Source organism: Anas acuta, chromosome 4 (genome assembly GCF_963932015.1).
Source record: "Anas acuta chromosome 4, bAnaAcu1.1, whole genome shotgun sequence".
Lineage (NCBI taxonomy): Eukaryota > Metazoa > Chordata > Aves > Anseriformes > Anatidae > Anas > Anas acuta.
Window position 1 is genome coordinate 71415590 of NC_088982.1, and position 21105 is coordinate 71436694.

Genomic DNA, 21105 nt, shown 5'->3' on the forward strand with positions numbered 1-21105 from the left:
CATTAGCCAACTCAGTTTGCTAATCTTTTTTATTTATGTACTCATTTATTGCGCCGTGTTAAGTTCACTGATGATTGAGCAAGTTGAATCAGCTCAAGGTCAGACTGGGCGGGGTGAAAGTAGGGCAAGGCTGGGAAGAAAACAATGTTCTTTTGGCAGCAGTTAGAGTCGGAATGATTTGGGCTGGAAGGGACCTTACAAACCAGCCAGTTCCAACCCCCCTGCCATGCGCAGGGACACCTCCCCACTAGAGCAAGTTGCTCAAGGCCCCATCCAGCCTGGCCTTGAGCACCTCCAGGGATGGGGCACCCACAGCTTCTGAGGGCAGCCTTGTATCTAAACTGATTCTACCCTCTTTTATTTTAAAATCATTACCCCTTGTCCTATCACTACAAGCCCTAGTAAAAAGCCTCTCCCCTTCTTTCTTACAAGCCTCCTTTAAATTGAAATGCTACACTAATATTTCCCTAGAGCCTTCTCCTCTCCAGGCTAACCAACCCCAGTGCTCGCAGCCTTTCTTCACAGGCGTGTTCCAGCCGTCTGATCACTTTGTGGCCCTCCTCTGGAGCCACTCTAACAAGACCATGCCCTTTTAGAGCAGGATACAGTACTCCAGGAGGGGTTGCACAAGGGCAGAGTATGTGGGGAGAGTCATCTCCCTCAACTTGCAGCCCCCATCCTAGAAGACAAGCGTGGCCATCCAAACTAAGATTGCAGCTACTCACCATTTCCTTCTCATAGCTCATGTTTGTGGTTTGTAATTTTGTTCCTGCATCTAGCTTGCTATTCACTGAAATGTTCAGTGTTCCATGCAACATCTGGTTTCCAACATGTAACGGAATGTAAAAGTTAAGGTCATTAAACAATGATCTATAAAAATCAGCTTTGAGCTGGTAAGTCTTTAAAATAACTTACTCAAAAAACATGTATTACATTATTTTACACATGAAAGCAACACTTTCCCGTATTTTTGATACATTTCTCTTTTTTTTTTTCCCCACTATGACCCTGTAACTTCACAGCAGAAGACATGCGCCATAGTTTCACTCTCAAATAAATCTTACTTTAGAATTGAAAATTGTTCTCTGAATACACCTTTCCTACACCACTATACCATAATTGCTGACAACAGGAGAGAACCTTGAAGGAACTGCACCAGCACAGTTTCAGCTTTTTCAGCAGAAACTAATTAAAGAAGAAATTTGGTTGCATTTTTTCTCTGGGATAACTAAAGAACTCCGAAGTTAGTGTGTTAATGCTTCAGAGAACTTTGAGGCACAGAACAAACAAACAAAAAAAATCACACTTTGAAACAAAGCTACCTTCCAGGATTTACTTAACACTCTCTTTTTATAATCAAAACAATTCAGTGGGAAAAGACCACGTTGACTTCAGAATAAGCCCTGCTATGCTTTGTCACAACATGCAATTGCTGTCCAAAGGCATATGATTACAACAAATTGTTATTTCAACCCAAAGCCATGAACATTACAAAGACAGAACCTTTACAAAAATGATTCAGAAAAGCAGACCGTATAAAAAAGGTTTTATATATTAGCAGTTGAAATGGACAGTAAGAACAGCAAGAATGTGGTTAAAAAAAAAAAAAAAAACACACTCCAACGCACTCCAAGAATTAATCAGTGGACAGCAATTAATTTAACGTTCCTAGAGCACTGAACAAAATGCAATCTCAAGTTATTATCTGTCCCAGAGCAATTTCTTGATAGTCAGCCTAAAAAATAATAATTAAACTGCATCAAGGGCTCAGATGCCATGAACATTCAACTTTGGGAAAAAAAAAAAAAAAAAAAAAGGAGCTACAGCTAAGCAGCTTTTCAGAAGACAAACTAAAACAAGACACAAGGATCCTGAGAAATCCCAAACCGTACCTGTTAACCAGACTGTGCATCCTCGAAAACCACTTCTTGTTCCAACCACCTGGCCTCTCTTATTTCTGCTGACATGATGAGCTTGGTAGGTAACGTTGGTTGCCCTCTGCATTCCCTGTGGAAATAGCAGATGATTAGGTCTTTAACTTCTGATAAGATAAGGTGGCAAAGTACATCAAACCTTATTCACAGGCACAAAGGAGGACTTGGAGACCTGTGAATGGAAAGCAAAACCAATGCCCAATCCATTTACTGCAGTGTCAAAGGACACAAAGGAAGTTAAACACCCACATACCTTGTGCCCCTCCTCTGAAACTTGGGTTATCAGGCTAGTCAACTGTTTTCATATACAACCAGCTGAAGCAAATCAGCCAAAGAGAGAGAGAGGAGGAACTGCTAGACCTGACTCCTATTCAGGTCATTTAAATCTAAGGAGAGCAAGTGGATTCCTCTCACAGAAATGAAGGTTTCAGTCATAAGCAGCCAAACATTGGCTCGCTTTTAACTCACAAAAAGACACCTTTTCATTGCAAACTATGCATGTGATCCACCTTTCAGTTCAGCAGTCGCACCTCTGAACCACTCTGCCTTTATCTGTCTTCAGTCTCCAAAATTAAGACAGTTACGATATATTCTGAGTCTTTACAGAAAATATTCCTAAAGTGACTTTTTAAAGAAAATGCTTACAAAGATGTGGTTTTCCCGATAAAATTCTGTTTTAAAAAATCCAGTTAAGACTTTCTTAAAGCTATTTATTCACCATAATAAGCTGCTGTATCATCTTACATAAGATGACATTGCTGTCAAGCACATTTCATAATCTAAGCCAAAGGAACAGGAAGATCAGCCCCAACATTCCCTTGAGTTTCGCTGGTATCTGATTGTATGAACTTTGCTCGTGAAAGATCAAGACCTTAGATAACCAGACCAAGCACGAACAAGCGAACAAACTGAAAAGAAATATTCAAAAAAAATGAGGAGGGGGTGGAATCGTTTGCTTATGTAATGCTGCTTTGACTTCTCTCACTTACAAACAAGTTGCAAGGTATTTGCATTATCTTCTCTTTCATTATTGTATCAGTGATGGCTGGAAAGTACTTAATCAAAAAAAGGAGGATATTCATCTATCGAGTACTAGCAGAGAGCTGTATGACAGATGAAAGTAGGGTTAACAGAGAAGTGTTATCTGCTTATGATTTCAAGAAACACTGTTGCATCATTCTTCTGTAGAACAGCATCTCAAAATCTAGTTTACCCATAACTCGATAGGAATGTATGAATATGAGCAATTCTGGCCCTGCTTCTGTACACAGCTGGGCTTGTAGCTGATATGGACAGAAACTCAAGTTAGGAACAGATGTTCACATTTTTAAATAAAACAGATCTATCTCACTGGTGACAACCCAGCACCTAAAATTAAAGGAAAACTGAAAATCAAGCTGTAAGAAAGCACCACCTGCACAGGTTATGGCTGCACTTACTCACCAATTGCGTTATCTTCAAGTAACTTATCTCCTGCTGCTTGCAGATAAAGTCAGTGCAATAAAGCTAACTAAAACCAAAAATCAAAGAGGCTTTTTGCAGTAGAAATAATTAACACGCTACCTAAAACTGGAGATCGTGGTGAACAAACGAAAATTGTGGAATTAAAGACGTGGAAAAGAATTTAGGGACTTGCCCTTCAATTGAAAGGAAAGACACTGTGTGTAATGAACTAAGACATTAATAGCAACCTTCTCTCTCATTAATTCACCTGTAACACACCGTGGTCTCCAAACACCGCTCCCCTGCCACCGGCTCAGTAGAGCTGCAGTACACTCATAACAAGCCACGTGTCCCCCAGACACCAGGTATCTCGGATTGCCTAACCCAAGAGCTCTGCCTGTACTTGAACGATTTCCAAAGCTAGAAAATTTCCAAGAAAGCATCCTACAGAAAAATTTACATTTAAAACAAACAAACAGCACCCGCCTTGCTTTTGACGCACAGGATTACCTCTGTTATCATACACAAATACTTTACAGGTCAAGTGCCTCACCCAGCAAGACTTCTTCCAGCCCGTACTCAGTAAATGGCATCAGTTTCCTTCCTTTTCCAGAAGCAGCAAAGCAGCAGTGAAACTGAGCCAGGCATTTCACTAGCACTACCCTTACAAAACACGCGAAGCCCTGAAGAAGCAGGCAGAGTTAATTCGTTACATGATGAGAAAGAGACGAGTTTAAGAAGTAAACACAGAAAGGCATTAAGTAAGGAATTAGATGGGAGAGACATGACACAGCATCAGCGAGGAGGCCAGCAGATTGCTGGAGCTGAAGGCACAGCCAGCAAGCTCAGCGGTGGGACAACAAGCAGTGGGACATGTATTAGGAAATACTTAAGAAGCTGACATCTAAAAACTAATCTCGAAGTGCCCAAACAGATTGCATGCATTCAGAGACACTCCCATGCCCAGCAGCACCACTCAGCACGCGTGCTCATGCACAGAAATGAAACAGCTCGGTCCCACTCCTGGGCAAGGCTGTAGCCAAATGCTCCTTATGCTCCAATAGCAAAGAGCTTTTAGAATTAACCATTTAACAAGTCATGTTCTGTTGCTGAAAAAAAAAAAATAGTAGTGTTTCTTCATTGTGCTCACTTTCCTACCAGATCATCTACCAACCACCACCACCGAGCAAACTGCACACTCGATCCTCAACAACCGAAGTTTTATTGCTGTCCCTGACACACACACTTACTGCAGACACTGCTCTGGCACAGAGGGATACGTAGGAGTAGAAACCAGCAGCTGACATCAGTTGTGATCTTAAGTTATTTAACCAGTCGTCACATTTCCTGTACATAAAAGTTGGTGAGTATCAGCTGATGCCACGTAATGGCCATCCAAAACGAGAGCAGAAATAAAGAGCACTCATTTCATCTTATACTACAGCAAACCACTGCTCACCTTGGAGAACTCGACAACCACTGCTACAGGAAACGAAACATAAGACAATGAGTAACAGCAAAACTCAATTTGATGAGCAAGTACTTTTTTTTCTTTTTTTCTTTTTTTTTTTAAAAAAAAAGCTATTTTAGACCTCTTAGCCTAATTACTTCCCTTATAATAATCTCTACTGAAAGTATGCACCAGAGTTTTTCTGTAAAGAGGGTAATGAAAAAAGGTTATCAATCTCAGAGGTCCACTTATCTGTTTTGTTTTTTTTTTTCCACATCCATTGGAATTTCCTCTCTGATTTGCCCACAAATCTGTTCCTTTCTCCCCGTGTTGCACATTAAGTGCCTCTGTACTACTTTTAAAAACTGCATTTTAATATTTTCCCTGCCCACCACGGTAAATAAAAGTAATGCTTCAGTCCCCTGCGCTGCATTGTAACTAACATCAGCTGGGAAGGCTGACATCCTTCCTTTCTCCTCCCTCTCTATGCTGGTTTGTTTCTCGCATGAAATCTGAAGCGCCGCAATAGGCTCGTATCTTTGTACTAAGGATAAAAAAAAGGAGTATTAACATAAAAAGCCTTTCACGGATGTGCACTGAAGAGCTGTAAGGACAAGCGAGCAAGGAAGGATGACTCTGCAGCTTACTGTCTCCAGCACAAGGGGAGCCTTTCAGCATTACAGGCAGTTGACCAGGGAAATAAACACTGACATCTAAGAACTACGGAAATAGAGCAGAAAAAGAAGATGGGGATCAAAAGGAAGCATTAACGCTGCCAACTTCTCTATGCAAAGCCTTGCTAAGATAGGCAGGAACTGTATTTTTTTTTTCCTGATCCTATTCTTGATGTTTTGCCCAGTTTCAGCTATCGATGCCAAACCCCTTTGATACAAGGACTCTGATCAGCCACCCAGATGTAGAAGACCAAGCCCAAATTGCAACACTAAGACCAAAAGACAGTAGAAAGGAGAGATTATTGCTTAATTGTTTCAGAGTTAACGGACAGACCACTACGATGACATTAACTGCATTCATTTTTTGTTACTTCAGAGCAGTTATGAAACGATGCTCCAGCAGCCACCCAGCAGCAAAGTTAACGTTGCCCAAAGCAGGACCTCTGGCGCAGGAAGCAAAGCATCAGTGCCACACAGGGACTCCCTGGGCTACGACAACCACTTCGGACCACCGGCTTTGAGGCTGGAAACATCAGAACAGGGTAAAGAACAGGCACAGTTCCTATATAAACCATACATATCCAAGAAGCTCACACTAATTCTAAGAAGACACTGAATTCCCCAGGCTAAAAATTCCCATACACTAACAATAGCAAAGCATTCAGCACCACCTCCATAATGCAGTCTTACCTCTAACACCTTTCCATTTCCCAATTATCCCCGACATTTTCCAGGGCATTTGTACTTGTACGCCCTTACAAGTCAGGGATTCCCTGATAACAATGCATTTTTATGGCATTTATGCCATTTATCCAGCACTCAAACAAATGGTATCTTCCTTGTTGTCTCCAACCCACTCGCTTTAATATAGAGGCAGCAACTTAAGCAGACTGAACGCTTCCCATTTATTTTGTCTACCTCGACACACAAGCAAGGAGAAACAAAGTGGAAACAGTTCTAACATACAATTCTACTGCTATAAAAACTAGAACAACTGCACTACAGCTGAAAGTCTGTCCGTCCGCCTACCTAGATGAGGTTTCAGGACCTGTTGGCCAAAAGATCTGCCAATAACGCCTTCTGGTAATTACCACCTCCAATTCTGGCTTGGAAATTTGTGCTTTGGGTTGGACAGTTGTGCTTAGAAACAAAGGACCAGCCTTATGTGATACCCAAACGACAAGACTTTTATAGTTATTAAGAAACTTTAAGTCATCAATCCATTTTATTTTTTTTTTTGCCATGGCTTCCAGCGTTATGTTTTCTCCCACTTAGATTTACAGCAAAAAAAATCTTACTTTTATCCTCATAACTGCTCTCCAGAACACGGATTGCCACAGTGATGCTGATACAGGAAGGTTATCCGAGCACTTTTGCACAGAGCAGCGCCCAACTGGCCTAACACATGCTCTCCTGCCACTTCCACAGACCTGATTTACGCTAGGCTTTCTTTGCCAGCTGTTCTAAGGCTGGGACGGTTTCAAAAATCAGTGACAGAAAGAAGAGACTGTTCTAAAGCACTGGGTACACAGGCAGCTCCGTGATAACCATACTATGAGGAGTTTTATCTTTACTTGCAAACTGCTGCAGCAATACCACAAGCAGCTTGCTCACCACCTCTGGAGCCGAGGCATTAGCTGGCATCAGAGGGAAGAGACCAAAATGAAGTACATACAGCCAGCAATGTGGGCAGAAAGGAAAATCAGAGCAAGTCCTTGTTGCCTCGTTTCATAGGTAATTCCTAGCACCTCAGCAGCCAGAGCGACGCTTGGGAATGTGCTCCACAAGTCCTGCAGCCAAGCCAGCCACAAACGCTGCCATTGTGCTCTTGTGTGTTGCTCTGTAATTCGGGGTATGCTGTGCTCAGAGGCGGGCTTGGCAAGCAGACGAACACACGCAGAGGGTTCCACAGAGAGGGGCATTTTGAACAGTACCAGATGCCCAAATTTCGGGAGATACGGCTCTGCTGGCTCCCCTCACGGCTGCCGACTCCATCGGGGTGTAATAGGTTGCTTTGACTCTGCTCTCAGACGAACAGATGCGGAGTCAGAAATGCCAGAACATTTGAACATTTTTCTGTGGAGCGTGTGAATCAGCAGGATATTTTTTTCCAGTAAATTTACTGGATTAAAAAGAGCACTTCAGCTGAGGTCTTCTGAAGAAAAAGGAAGAGGTGGAAGCCTTCCTCCGCTTGCCACGTATCCTGCAGGGCTGGCTACCATCAAATGAGCTCAGTAAACAGTTAATCAACTTTTTTTTAAACGTGTCCCCTCCCTGGTTTGGGCAAATCCATGACAATTTTGCCTCTGACAAATTAAACGACATCCAGTATCTTTTGAAGATACTTCATCACCTACACCCAGCAATGATTTACTTCACTACCTTCTTCGTGATACCCGATGTCACCTTTTCCTCACAGAAAATGAGGGAACATAATTTACCAAATACTCTTTTGTAAGCAAGTTTGAACTCGCTGGCTCGGGAAGAGGGCTGGCACGGCACAGTCTCTACTGAAAGACTTTTAGTATGGTAACAGCTTCCCCATTTTTTAGGGGGCAGCTGTGACTCGTTCCTTAGCCTTTTTGTAAGAAAGCTGTGGCCTGCATGGCTTACAGCAAGGCTTCAAAGATGGTTCTGCACTGTTCCTTACGTATCAAACATCTTCCGGACCTTATCTCGTCTGCTTCAGCTCAGCATGGCTTGAAAATAATCATATATCTATTTCTCTTTTTTTTTTTTCCTTACTGCCTTGCATCACCAGAAGTATTAAGTGTTCTTGGTAAAGGCCTGCACCGTGCCTCCTAAATAGCTTCATTTTGGTGTCGGCTGTAAGCCGATCTGCCCGCATCCCCACACACAAGAATGCAGGCTCTGGCTGTGGGGTTTTTTTCCAAGCCCTGTCTCGACGCTTTTCCACACAGCTCCCGCCGCACAAAGGACCTCAGTCTGGGGCTTCATGAAAGCCCGTATTGTACATCGCCCTCCCGAGCCCTCCTTCCTCCGCAGCGACAACTGCAGCCCCCTTCTCCTTGCCCCCATTAAGGGTCTTGCCCCCCATTAAGGGTCTCCTCTCCCCGTTTGGGGTCCCGGCTCCACCGTCCCCTCCCCATCCCCATCCCCATCCCTCACCGCCCCGGGCGAGACGCGGTGCAGGGGCAGCCCCTCATCCCCGCTGCCACATCACCCCCAGCGGCTCTCCCGCTCCTTCTTCTCCTTCTTTCCTCCTTTTTCTTCCCCTGCGCCCGCCCTCTCACCCAGCTCGGCACCCTGTTGCTCAGCTTCACTTTCTTGCACTGGCTCTCGGGCAGCTCCATGGCCGCGGGGGCGGCGAGAGGACGGAGGGAGGGTGAGGCGGCGCGTTCCCTTCGGATGCTCCGGGCGGTCCAAGCCGCCGCTGCCGCCGCCGCCCGGCCGAGGGTGGCGCAGGGAGGAGCCGGCAGGCAGCGAGAGGAGGAGGAGGAGGAGGAGGAGAAGAAGGGGAAAAAGGAGGAGGAGGAGGAGGGAGGCGCATGGGGAAGGCGAGCCCGGCCACACGCTTGCGCGGCGCCATGACGCGCCCGCGGGCGGGAGATGGCGACGGGGGCGACGCCGCCATTTCCGCCGGTCACCGGCAGCCCCGCTCTCGGCTGCCCCTGGCGGGCACCGGGCTGCTCCCTGAGTAGCTCCGCCGTCATCTTTTCCTCAGGAATTAAAATAAACCAACCCCGAAAGAAAAATAAACCAACCCCGCAGCGCCCGCAGGTCCGTCCTCGTTGTAACTGAATGGCCAAAAAATAAAAATGAAAGCGTTTTCTACTCCTGTGAGCAGGCTGAAGGGAGCTCTATGTTTTCTACGTGTTAAATTATCTGTGAACATGCCCAAAAATGGGTTTGGGGGGGCTCCGAGGTGCGGAGAGTTGTCTGCAGGGGGCTGAGCTGTGGGGATGTGAGGGATGGGGAAGGCAGCACCTGACCTTCTGGCTGCAGCACCAGGCAAAATCCAGCATATCGCAGGCTGGCCAAGCCCAGGGTGACTGAAAACCAAATAAATCCTTTTGGTACAGTCATGCTTGCTTACAAGACTGCACAAGAAGTCCTGCTCGTGTGGGAGCTGAGAAGACTCCAGCAAAAAGAGGCTGTTTGCCTGTACTCAGCCAGCACCCAGAGCTTCCCGTCTTCTCCGGTGGCCAAAGGGGGTGGGAGCCCCCCAAAGCCGTCAGGAAAAGCGGGCACAAGGTGGTGTCATCTGTCTGTTGTCTTTCATAGAATCACAGAGTCATTAAGGTTGGAAAAGCCCTTCAAGATCATCTGGTCATCACCAATGTCACCCACTAAACCATGTCCCCAAGCACCACGTCCAACCTTGCCTTGAGCACCCCCAGGGACGGTGACTCCACCACCTCCCTGGGCAACCCGTCCCAGTGCCTGACTGCTCTTTCTGAGAAGAAATGTCTCCTAATTTCCAACCTAAACCTCCCCTGGTGCAACTTGAGGCCATTCCCTCTAGTCCTATCGCTGGTTATCTGCAAGAAGAGGCCAACCCCAGCTCCCCACACCTTCCTTTCCTTTCCTTTGAAGAAAGACGGCTTTGCTGCAAAGCTTTGGCATGGAGTCAAGGAAACTCCGAGCAGCAGCAGTAGGCACTGGTGGCAATGTGGTCATGAGTGACTTGGAAGGCAAGGATTGTTTCGACTGAACCTCCCACCCTACAGGGATGCCCCAAGGAAAAAGGCCACTGCTGTGCTGTGTTCCTGATGTGAAATGGCAACCACCAAGTTCTTGGATTCTTCCTTCAGGAAGGGAACTGCTTAGGCGCGACGCTTCAGGTGGAGAAGATGTCGTGCTAACATGAGTTGAAATTCACTGTGTAAATATTACCCCATTTGTATTAGTCCAGGAAAGGAACTGCTTTAGCACTTAAGTGCTAATCTCAAGGTGGGAGCGATGCTGCGCTGACTAACACAAATTGCATTTACTGTACAAACATTAGCCCATTTACAGGCTGTAGATTTTTTGTTCTTTGACATTTTAAACAGGAAATTAAAAGGCCCTCTTTGTGGTTGAATATGTTTCCACTGCTGTATTAGAAAGACATCTTTCCAAAGATACTATGGTGTTGGTTTAAAGCACTTAAAAAAAAAAATGTGTATTGAAAGCTTAAAATCATTGTGCAAGGTAAATGACCTCTCTGAAATCCAAAGGAAAAAATACTCTCAGGTAGTTTGAAGGTCAGATATAATTATCACAACGTAACTAAGATATATGGTGATTGCAGTTATTTGCTTAGGCTTGACTTGAGTGGGAAGGTTGTACAGCATGCTATCCTGCAAATAATCCTTCAACAGATGATCCCTCCCTGTACAGGAACATTCAGACCATGGCAAACAGTGACAGAGACGGGGCCTGGATTTTAATTAGCAAAATCTCTCATACAATGCTCTCCCAAGCTTGGAAAGAGAATTAGCGTAGTGCTGTGGAACAGTGAGTTGGGAGCTTCTCCCTGTTGACTATTCAGTTGTATTTAAGGCAGGCTTGGTTAACTTTGCTTTGCATAATACTGTTTTCTGTGGCTTAAGAGTAATTCTACATGTTATTTGCAATCACACACTTCTGTTTCAGATTCTACTGTTATTTTGTTCTAACTGTATTTAGTACAGATTGGTACTGTTCATTTTGCAGTCTGTGAGACACTAATGGGAAGACAGAAGTATGTAAAAGTTGTGAATTAAATCAGAAAACACAGGCAGCTCACTTAGCGATGTGAATGACTTCTTACAGCTACGTTTGGATCCCTTTTAATACTCACATAGTGACTGGGAGCAAGACACTGAACTTTTTTAAATGCTCTCCTTAGGGGTTTTGCCTTGCCCAGCTGTTTGCTGGCAAGTAGCTCCATCCTATCAGAGGATTTTTATTATTTTTTTTTCTAGCTAGTTTCTAAAGAAACAAAGAATCTGTGTTAGATTAGATTTGAAGGGAGGCTTCGAGCACAGATTAAGTTTTAGGCAACTGTATTTGCAGCCTGGAAAATCGCAAGACAATAAAATGGAGTTGTATTAATCAGGCTTTATGCACAATACTGCTCAGACAGGCTGAAGGCAGAGAGCTACATGATCCCTTCCTCAATGTATTGCAAGAAAACTTATGAATGGACCATATGGTAGTAAAATATGAGGTGTGACTGCAGCTACAGACACTTGTGATCAGAGCAATGACATAATAGTGAAAGCAATAAAAACACATTTATGAACAGTTCTTAGATCACCTTTTATGATTATGCTAACGTTGTAAAATAAGGTATACCCATGTATGTGCATATGGTGTGTTAAGATACGAGCTATATCGTAAAGCCACACATGTAGATTAGGTAGATCAGGTCATCACCAATATTTACATGTTTTACTGAGGCTACTGGCACAAGCATGGGCCAGTTTCCTCAGTTCTTGTCAACACTGTTTCAGTGAAAACGTAGACTTTTTTTTGGTGTACAGAAGATAGATATAGAAGTCCATCCAGAATGGCCCATGAATTTTGGCTCTAACATCTAAACCTTCTTAGACTGTTAGGGAGATGAGAAAAAGATTCTTTAAATGTAGGAAGTAAAGACGTGATAATTTATACAAAGATTTGGAGAAAATGCAGAGCATCTGAGTTTTTTGTTAGGTTATGTGTAAGCTCTGCATACATTGTAAGTTCAAGCTCCACTTCTCCGAAACCTTTCCCAGTGGATTGATTTAGATATGCAAGCCACGTGTTTCCAGGACTTCAAAAGCAAATTTGTATGGGAGCGCTTAGTGAAATTCAAATTAATAACCAATCTCTGATAAATTGCTGATAAATTATTTCTTAATCTGCTTGAGTTCAAAAACAGTTTTCATGGTAACAGGTGTTCTTGCAACTGTTCTCTATCGATCTAATGTGCAGTACACCTGTGTCCTTGCTAAGTGTTGTCTGGTAAGAGAACGAGGGGCAGAAATGACAATATGGGCTAAAACTTTGGCCAGTCTGAGACCGCAAAAGGACTTTGAAGGAAAGAAGACTTTGGAGAATAATTATCTATAGCCCGGTTCTGCATGGCCAGCAGTTATACTCTCTAACACCAATCAATCCCAAACACATAGTATAAGTCTCAGTGTGTACTATGTTATCTAACGGAGATACGTGGTACTGTAACAGAAATGTAGGTACCCTAAAGTTTTAATCTTCAGGAAATTTGAGCTACTGACAAAATTAGGAAAATGGTGAGTTGTTTTCAATTAGGTTATATTCCAAAGAAATGCAGGAGAAATAATCATTAAAATAAATAAATAAATAAAAATTGATCAAAATGTTGCAGAATTATAATTACAATGTCTGATATTTTTAATACTGTGTTTCACTAGGCAAACTATCCCAATATGTCACTTGAAGCAACACAGCTAAATCAGGCTTTAAGATGTCCAGAAACAGACAAATGTTTTGAGAAGCTTCCAGGCATCAATTATAATATAAAAGGAATGTCTGAATTAGACTTGACTTCAGCCTAGAGTCAAAATATTCTGCTGTTAAAGACTGGTCATCTGTTTGTGTATGACTGATTTACAAAACCAGAAATATGTTAGCTAGAAGTATTACCTTCAAAATGCATATTTACCTTATTTCTAAGAAGGAAAACAGCATTAATGAAGGATTCTGTGGATCCACCTACTGTAGCCACTTTCAATAAAACGAGCAATTAGGGCAAAAAATCCTTAAATATTGCAATTCCCCCCCCGGTAAGCATTCTGATCAAATTCCAGTGACATGACGTTCACAGAAACATGCCTATATTCCAGCGTGACTCAATAGTCCTGCAGGCAGACTGCAGTTTTGCATTTTATTTGAGAAAGTTATCACCTTTCATGTAGATGATGCTGCCTACATTGAAAAGACTTATTGCTGTTCTGTTGCGATCGTTTCCAAGCTTTATTTCTCACAGAAACCTTTCTTCTTTTGACACCATTCTGGTGAGAATGCCTTTTAAACAGATAAAGTGCTTTTCTCAAGCTTTTCTCAAGCATTTTTCAACACTGAAAATGGGGCAATGAAGCAACCTCTAATGGCTCCTAACCACATTGCTTCTTATTGAGTGGTCTCCTGTTGGAGGTGCTATTTTCCTTCCGCCACGATGTTTGTGCAGTGGGAAAGATGGTAGCCAAAGCCAACTTTAACTTGCTACCTGAGATTACCCAACTTAACGTGTGGATACTTCACCTGTAATGCAGCTTGTGTTTGCAGACAGCATATGTTCACCTCCATACAAAACACACAAATGCAGGAGTCCCATATAGCTCCCAAATCTGGGAAAGATGGTAATACAAGAGATGTTTCTGGGAACCCACTCTCTATCTTCATCAAAAGCTTTTAATAAGTTCTTTAGTATTTGGATTGATGAGTATGTCCTGCAGAAGAACAATCCAGCCCGGCTTTTTAAAGAAGCTACAGAAAGATCAGCAGAATTGCTAATAAAAATCTTTGGTGATGAGAATGCCGTTTGTTTTCCGATGTGCTGCTGAACATTCAACCGAGATTTCTTTTCATGGCCCACAATACAGAGGATTAGAGCTCTCTGCCCAGTTATGTTGCCAGCATGCCCTCTGCTGAGTTTGCTCTTTTGACAGATAAACCCAGTCCGTGTGCCATCAGCGTTCAGGATGAAGGGGTCAGCCTTGATCTGTTTTGGCCAGCAGTGAGAGATGACGGCCGCTGCCGGTGCCAGGTAATGCAGCGATGTTAGGAGAAGCTGCACAGATGGCACACAAGGTGAGAGGACAGACAGCAGCTCTGTGCTGTCCTACAGAAGGCCGTCTCTCCCAAAGTTCAGGAGAGGTAGATTGTGGGAGGTAGTGGCTTGCAAGAGGCTACTAGAACCCTGCCTTACAGCTCCCACCGAGGCGATAAGTGCTCTCTTTGTGCAGTGAAAAGGTGAAATGCAATTCTAACAGTACGACAAGGAAGCCTTCCAGGTGTAGAGCAAAAGTGCATAGTGCACAGGTTTGAAAAGTTGATACTCGTGCTCCGTATTTTGGAAAAAAAAAAAAAAAATACTGAACGCCTCTAGAGAATGACCACTAGAGGTCATTCAACGAATAAGAAATACTTCAGGCTGTTGCTGTCCTGCTTGGCGATTTTCTGGTTTGGGGATTATTTGTTTTGTTTTGTTCTTTGCTGTTAACAACATAAAGAAAGAACATTGCAGGAGAGCTAAGTATGGACATCTAAAGATAACTGTCTTTGGAGGTGATTTTCCTTGTACTCTGTCGTGAGTGCTGACATTTTCACATTTTCAAGGGGTGCTAGTTAATTTGACTTTTTTTCTCCACATCTCTGAATGTGATGTTATGCGGGAAAACAAACAAACAAACAAAAAAGAAAGAAAGAAAGAAAAAAAAAAACTTGTGGTAATCCTGCAAATAAGCTAGACCTGGTGAGATCTCTATGATTAAAAATGGAGCAAAAAAAGGTTATCAGGCGGGCAGATCGGAATGTGTTTAGGGAAGAAAAGTGGGAGAAGGGTGAGCAAGAGACAAAAGAAAAAGTAGGCAGTGGTTCTTACCCTAAAGCCAAAGGACCAGCTCTTCTGTGCTCTGAGCCTAGGGGGAAAGATGAGCTGAGGAACAAAGTGAACCTGAACAGCTTGTTTTCACAGGAAAGAGGACACACAGAGGACTTCCACACTTACCGACAAGCCTAGGACACAATATCCCTAGGAATGTTTCATCAAATCAGTACTGCTGAAAGGGACGTTCCTCCCATTAGTAGATGGTTTTCAACTAAAGTAAATAAATTGTACATTGCAGAGTAATTTCCTATGTCTCTGTGCTACTGAGTTGTTTTCTCACCAGCTACAACAGTTCTACCACTTTTCTACTCACTACCTGCATCATTAGCTTACTAATAGTTCTTGTCTTTAGAATACAAACAGATTTTCTTAATGAGTAAAGCCCTTTTTCAGGAACATTTTAATATAATTTCTTCTCCAGTCATTTGATTTGTTGCAAATGGAAAGTGAACCATTAGAGTGCTTTTCAATAATTTATTACTCTCCGCATGCAAATCCATCCCCTAAGTATAAGACGTTTAGGAACAAAATCTCCATCTCAACTTGAAAACATTTTTGGACTGCTAAATAAAGTACTGTGTCACGGCCATACCCACCTGTTGGAAACAACAGTAGCAGCCTGACTGTTTGCCAAGGAAACAATGGCATAATTCAAGACTGTGACTGAACTGATATTAACCCCCAAAATGATTAATTGGAAGAAATTTTAAGGAAAGGTATCATAGTTGTCTTTAGCAGTTTTGTCAAATACACAGACTTTCAGACTTTAATGTTTCTAAGGGGAACTAGCAAGAAACAAAATGATTCAGAATCAAAGATTGCCCATAATAACTTTAAAAGATTGAAAAAGCATTTTGTGTGAAAGTTTCACAGCTCCACACAGATTCTAACAGATTGGTGAGCTATCACAGAGCCACCCAGCTTTGAAAGATAGCTTCGTAACAATCTCCACTGAAAAATACATTAAAGGATTCAAGAAGACCACGATCAACTTGTGGGAAAACAGGACAAAGATTATGGAATGCATACTTGCAGGGAAAAAGACATTTATACATCACACCTCCGTTATTTTTTGTCCAATATCAGGCATTTTGACATGCATTTTGGAGGAGCATCTAGAACCTATAAAGCCACATAGCTGCTAACCATACTTGAAAAACAGAGCACTTCAAATAGGTCTGCAAATTACTACTTGACTCTAAAGGTTTTGAGCTTATCTTTCTGTGTTTTAGTTTCCTGTCATATAACACATGAATAATGATTCTTTTTACTGCTTTGTAACTCCTTAATTTGAGAAAAATGCTTTGAAATTGGAGATTTTTTTTTATATCCTAAATATTATTATGTCAAGTGCATGAAATAAAGTTATCCAACTGTGATGACATTTACCAGTAGTGAATTATAAAATATATTTCAGTGGAGAACACCCAAAGGCCCAAGCTAACAGAGACTCAAAACACATTTCTAATACAGTTCATAAGGCATTTAATCCCAGAGACTCAAGTGAAGAACAAGCAAAACTCTCCTGTACTCTAAAATATTTATCAAACTGCAGACATTTTCATAAAGGTTAAATATATATATATATATTTGCCAGATGTGCAAGTCTGAAGCAGCTTTAACTGGAAGTCTTTTTTCAAGACGAGGGAACTTGGAGCTCATATTTTACCAACATAACCGCTTCAGTCTGCAACAGGGTGCTTTACCAACCCAGGCTATGGCAGAACCATTGCAGGCTGTTTTGGTGTTGCTTCACACCCACTTTTTGCATCGCAGTGCCCAGGACAGGTTCTCATCTCAGCTTGTGGTCAGAGGAAGGCAGAGACCAGCCTGTGAAGCATTTGCACCCAGATTTCTCCCTGACTGAAGTTGGACTAGATGATTAGTGCACTTAATCAAATCAAAAGGAGCTGAAGGTTTTAGCCTTTTTTAAGAGGCTTTCAGCCCAGCAGCTAAGGATCAATCTCTAAATGCTGGAGTAATCGTCTATATCTTTTTACTCCTTTTGATGTTCAAGAGCAATATGCTGCTATGCTGACAGACATACCAGCAGATCTGAAATTGGAGAAAAACAACAATATAAGCACAAGCAGTTTAGCAGTTCCTCCTGAGGGCGCAGTCAATTTTGGTCAAAACCATTTATCTAGTGACCCAGACTCCTCTCTGTCTCCTTACAAGTTCTCTCTTACCACTATAAACAAGGTAAAAAATGGGAGGGAGAGTTTTATACAGGTCTCCGAAACAGAGACCTTTTAATCCTTTTCAGCTTTGAGATCACATTGGAATAATCTTTTGAGTCACCAAAGGTCCCTCACCATAGAGCTAAACAAGATCACAAGGGTGACCCCTGGAAAAAGGTCTAGAGTTGTTGTTACTGTCTGAAATAGATTCAGCAATCTCTTGGGCAAGCTATTCAGTGAGCAAACCAGATGGGATTGCATCCAGAATCTGACATTTCATTCGGTGACAGCAGATTATGTTTCTGGGCTGGTACCTGTCTGTTCAGCAAAGCTGCAGTTTTGAACGGGGGGAAGCAATCCTGAAAAACATAGCCCCAGGAATGATGCCTTGGAGACCTTCAGATCAGAACACAGCGAGGTGGGAGAAGGGGAAAAAGAGCTCCTTTCATTGCCGTGTGGAGAATGGGGAGAGAGAAGGAGGCAAAGAAACTAAGAGATACGGTATATAGCTGGTGGGAAAGTTTTCCTGAAGTGTCAGCCTGTAACGTACCTCGGTAAGAATGAATCGTTACTGTAAGCTGTGTCCTTATTATGAACCTTTCTTTGTGGTTGTAACCTTCCTGCCACTTCTGATTCTGTCAGGCTTTCTCCCCAGTATCGAATGGTTAGAGCTGTGCTGCAAAATTATGCACTGGCTGCGCTCAGAACAGAGTTCTGGCTTCCTGATGAATATTCAGGCAGCAGCTACTGTGAGATGTTTTTCGTGTTCATTTTTTTGTTCTTTTTACTATTCAGAACCTAGGAAGCAGCATATTTTTCAGTTCATTGCCTTCAGGTTATTTTACCAAATCATTTTTTACAGATTTTTACCAAAAACAAACAAACAAAAATGTTCTGCCAATTTGCACAAAACGCAATAACTTAGGTTCATACCAAGAAGAAAGGACACAATAACGAAGGCTTGAGCCTGATAACTTCAGTTTCAGTTTCACTGTCCACCTAGAGCCACTGGGCATGTACACAGCCTGAAATAAGAAGCTCGGCTTCCTTTAGTAAAGAATCCAATCCGATAATCTGGGTGACTGTTACACATCACTATGAATGTACAGTGTCTATTTGGAGCACGTTTGTACTCATGTAGCAGTTACAAGGACTGGAGCAGTCTCTCTGTTTATGAGCTGTGCTTATCTTGGACTTCAAACATTAACTCCAAGCCACGTGTCATTTCGTTACCTGCATTTTGAAGCAGAATTCCAAGTGGAGTTGGCATAAGATCATAACATTTTGGCTATTCTCTTTTGGACAAGGAGAGGCTTGTATGACGATACACCCTTTCAAGTCTGCAAAGGGAGGAAAGGATGGGGCATTTAAACCACATATCACCTGGTTGCAGAAGGTGATGAAAAAGACAAAAAGTCTTATGACAGAGAAGTTGAGAGATTAAAAAGTAGGAGAAACTAATCTACTGGATGAGCATTTTGACCCAAAGTAGGTAGAGCAGTTGCTGGAGGGAGTGCAGTCACAATGAACAGATAGACTTCTAGTTATGGGAAAGAGAAAAGCACACTGCATTTAGATAATGTCTTCTCACAAATAAATTTGGTACCTTACAAGTAATGACAGATCATATTTTAGTTCTTTTTGTAGCTCACTTAGACTTTGCTGTCACATCTGTGTATGCCCAAAGAACAAAAACACGACCCAGAATTGTCTATGCAAAACAAATTCTTCTTGAAAGTTTGTTTAAACAACAAAGAAGTCTGAAGAGTCAACAATAGGCACAGGAGTCAGTTCGCTGAACTGTATGTTCAGTTTCAAAGGGAGCATTACTTTGCACCTCACAATACAAACACAAGTGAAGGACCTGGAGTCTCTTCAGACTGCAGAAACCTAACACAGACCAGGCCCAGTGGACTGGGAGCAAACAGCACAGTCTGGTAAGTGTCCAAGGAGCAGGCTGACCTGGTTTGTGGCAGCGTTAACTCCTGTATTTCATTGTGTTTCAGTTGGTCCTGACAGATGTGACTGGATTTTACTTGGCATTTCTAAATCCTTATATAGATTGTATTTGTGTATGGCCTTTAATATCCATGCTCAGCATTTAAAATATATTAATTTACATGTTAATTTACAAAGGACTCAAGTAGTTTGCAGCAGAGTGTTTAAAAGTAATTAGAGAAATTTTAGGAGATTTATTATTGTGATGAATAATTTTTCACATTAACACTATTACTCAGAGTTGGATTGTAATGATAGGAAAAAAATACAACCATGCAAGAAAAAGAACATTTCAACAGTATGCTTTTGTTCTCTAGAGAAGTGTGCTGCAGAATCATCTTTCAAGATGTTATGAGAGAAGGAAAAATTAAGCTCAGAGTAACTGGAAAAAAAGAGAACATTTGGATAGGAAGGACAAAGAAGCATAACGGAAGAAGTTAAATAAGGTAGAAGACAAAGAAAGCTTTGAATTTGTAAAGTGAGGTGTACCTCTGGCAGAATCATCACTGTATTCATATCCAAATTTTCCTTTATAAAAAGCCTTCCATCTCAATCTTCTGTTAGTCTGGAAATCAAAGCAGATGATCAAGAGAAAACTACTTGAATTGTAGGCTTTCATATATAGTTGTCTTTTCAGGAAAATTGTTCTTCCCAACTAAATTTTCGAGACAAGTGTCAGTACTCCATAAACATCATTGTGACACTTCCAGTGTTAACATATTCACTGATGATTTAGGGAAATAAACAAGTGCTTCTACATTGAGCTCTGACCCCAATAATGTGTCTAAATAACTATACTGATTACACTGAGGTAAGGCAGCTTTAAATTTCCCTCTGTAGGAGCTTAGCAATGCACTAGAGTGAAGATCGTGATCTTTTTACCGGAACAGGGTGGAAATTTTACACAGAAAAGAGCAAAATTCAAAAGTGCAAAATTCACAGAAAATCCTGCAGTTATCACTGGAAGGGTCGTGACAGGCAATAAAGTTATTTCTTGTTTGTGTTATGTATTATCTCAAACTCCTCTAATTAACCAAAAATACATTCAGACAGAGATGGAAATGAAGTTCCTTCTAAATGAATCATTTTAATCCTGCTTGTTAAGTTTTTACTTATCCTTTAGAGCACCTTTACTGTTTTACTACATTCTTTTTAATTTAGCAATAGTATTTTCATAGCAAACACGTTAGACTGTTTCAGCTCACATTGCTTGGAGTTCCTTAGCTCGGTAAAGCTGCTACTTGACTTCATCCAGAGCGTGGTTTCAAAGCTGTGTATGAACAGCTGGCTACCTGCTGTGGGGGTGGCTCCATGTGATCGGGAGCCTTTGTGTCTGGTAGCTTTGATCTGCTTCAGCTGACCCATATCACAAAACTACTTCATTTCTTGCTGCCACTCAGGTTCACCTTGCCTCATGTGGCAGGAGCAGTCTTCATCTATTTGCATCCTAAACATATGGTTTTACAGCAGAGCTATAGTGACCAGTCCCTAGTGTGCAGAGAGAGGATTTAGTAGCGAAAGTTGTTTTTTTTTTTTTTTTCAGAGTCCATTTTTAGCTACTGGCTGTTCCCTTCTCATTTTTTTTTTCTAGTTTGGTTTCGCAGAGCTAAAAATGAATGAGGCGAGCTCTGTGGAACCTGTCATTACAGCACTCAGCGAAAATTACACCAGATGAAAGCCTAGTGCAACTATTGTGGGAAACCACATCAAGAACCAGTCTGTGTATATTTACACAGCAGCCTATAAAGCTTTATTGTGATCTGACATATGACAATGTCCTCCATAATTTTCCTGTGTAATTGGAAATTGTAGAAGTACAGTTTAATGCAGCTTTTTTAGCTCAGAGAACACATTCTTCTCAGAGAAT

At 42.1% G+C, this 21105-nt stretch overlaps 2 protein-coding genes across 3 annotated transcripts in view; both read right to left on the minus strand.

Annotated features, from left to right (window-relative positions):
• PAPSS1 (3'-phosphoadenosine 5'-phosphosulfate synthase 1) overlaps positions 1–9054 on the minus strand; it is a 42271-nt gene extending 33217 nt beyond the window's left edge. The window contains exons 1-2 of one of the 2 annotated variants that reach the window (XM_068681935.1): positions 8756–9054; positions 1893–2007 (exon numbers count right to left, since the gene is read on the minus strand). In XM_068681935.1, coding sequence (XP_068538036.1) covers positions 1893–2007; positions 8756–8815 — 175 coding nt within the window. In that variant the 5' untranslated portion in view covers positions 8816–9054. Of the gene's footprint in view, positions 1–1892; positions 2008–4627; positions 4700–8755 lie in introns of those variants that run through there. The other variant, XM_068681936.1, reaches the window with a different exon arrangement.
• ETNPPL (ethanolamine-phosphate phospho-lyase) overlaps positions 1–21105 on the minus strand; it is a 397476-nt gene that overhangs the window by 4122 nt on the left and 372249 nt on the right. The window lies entirely within an intron of this gene.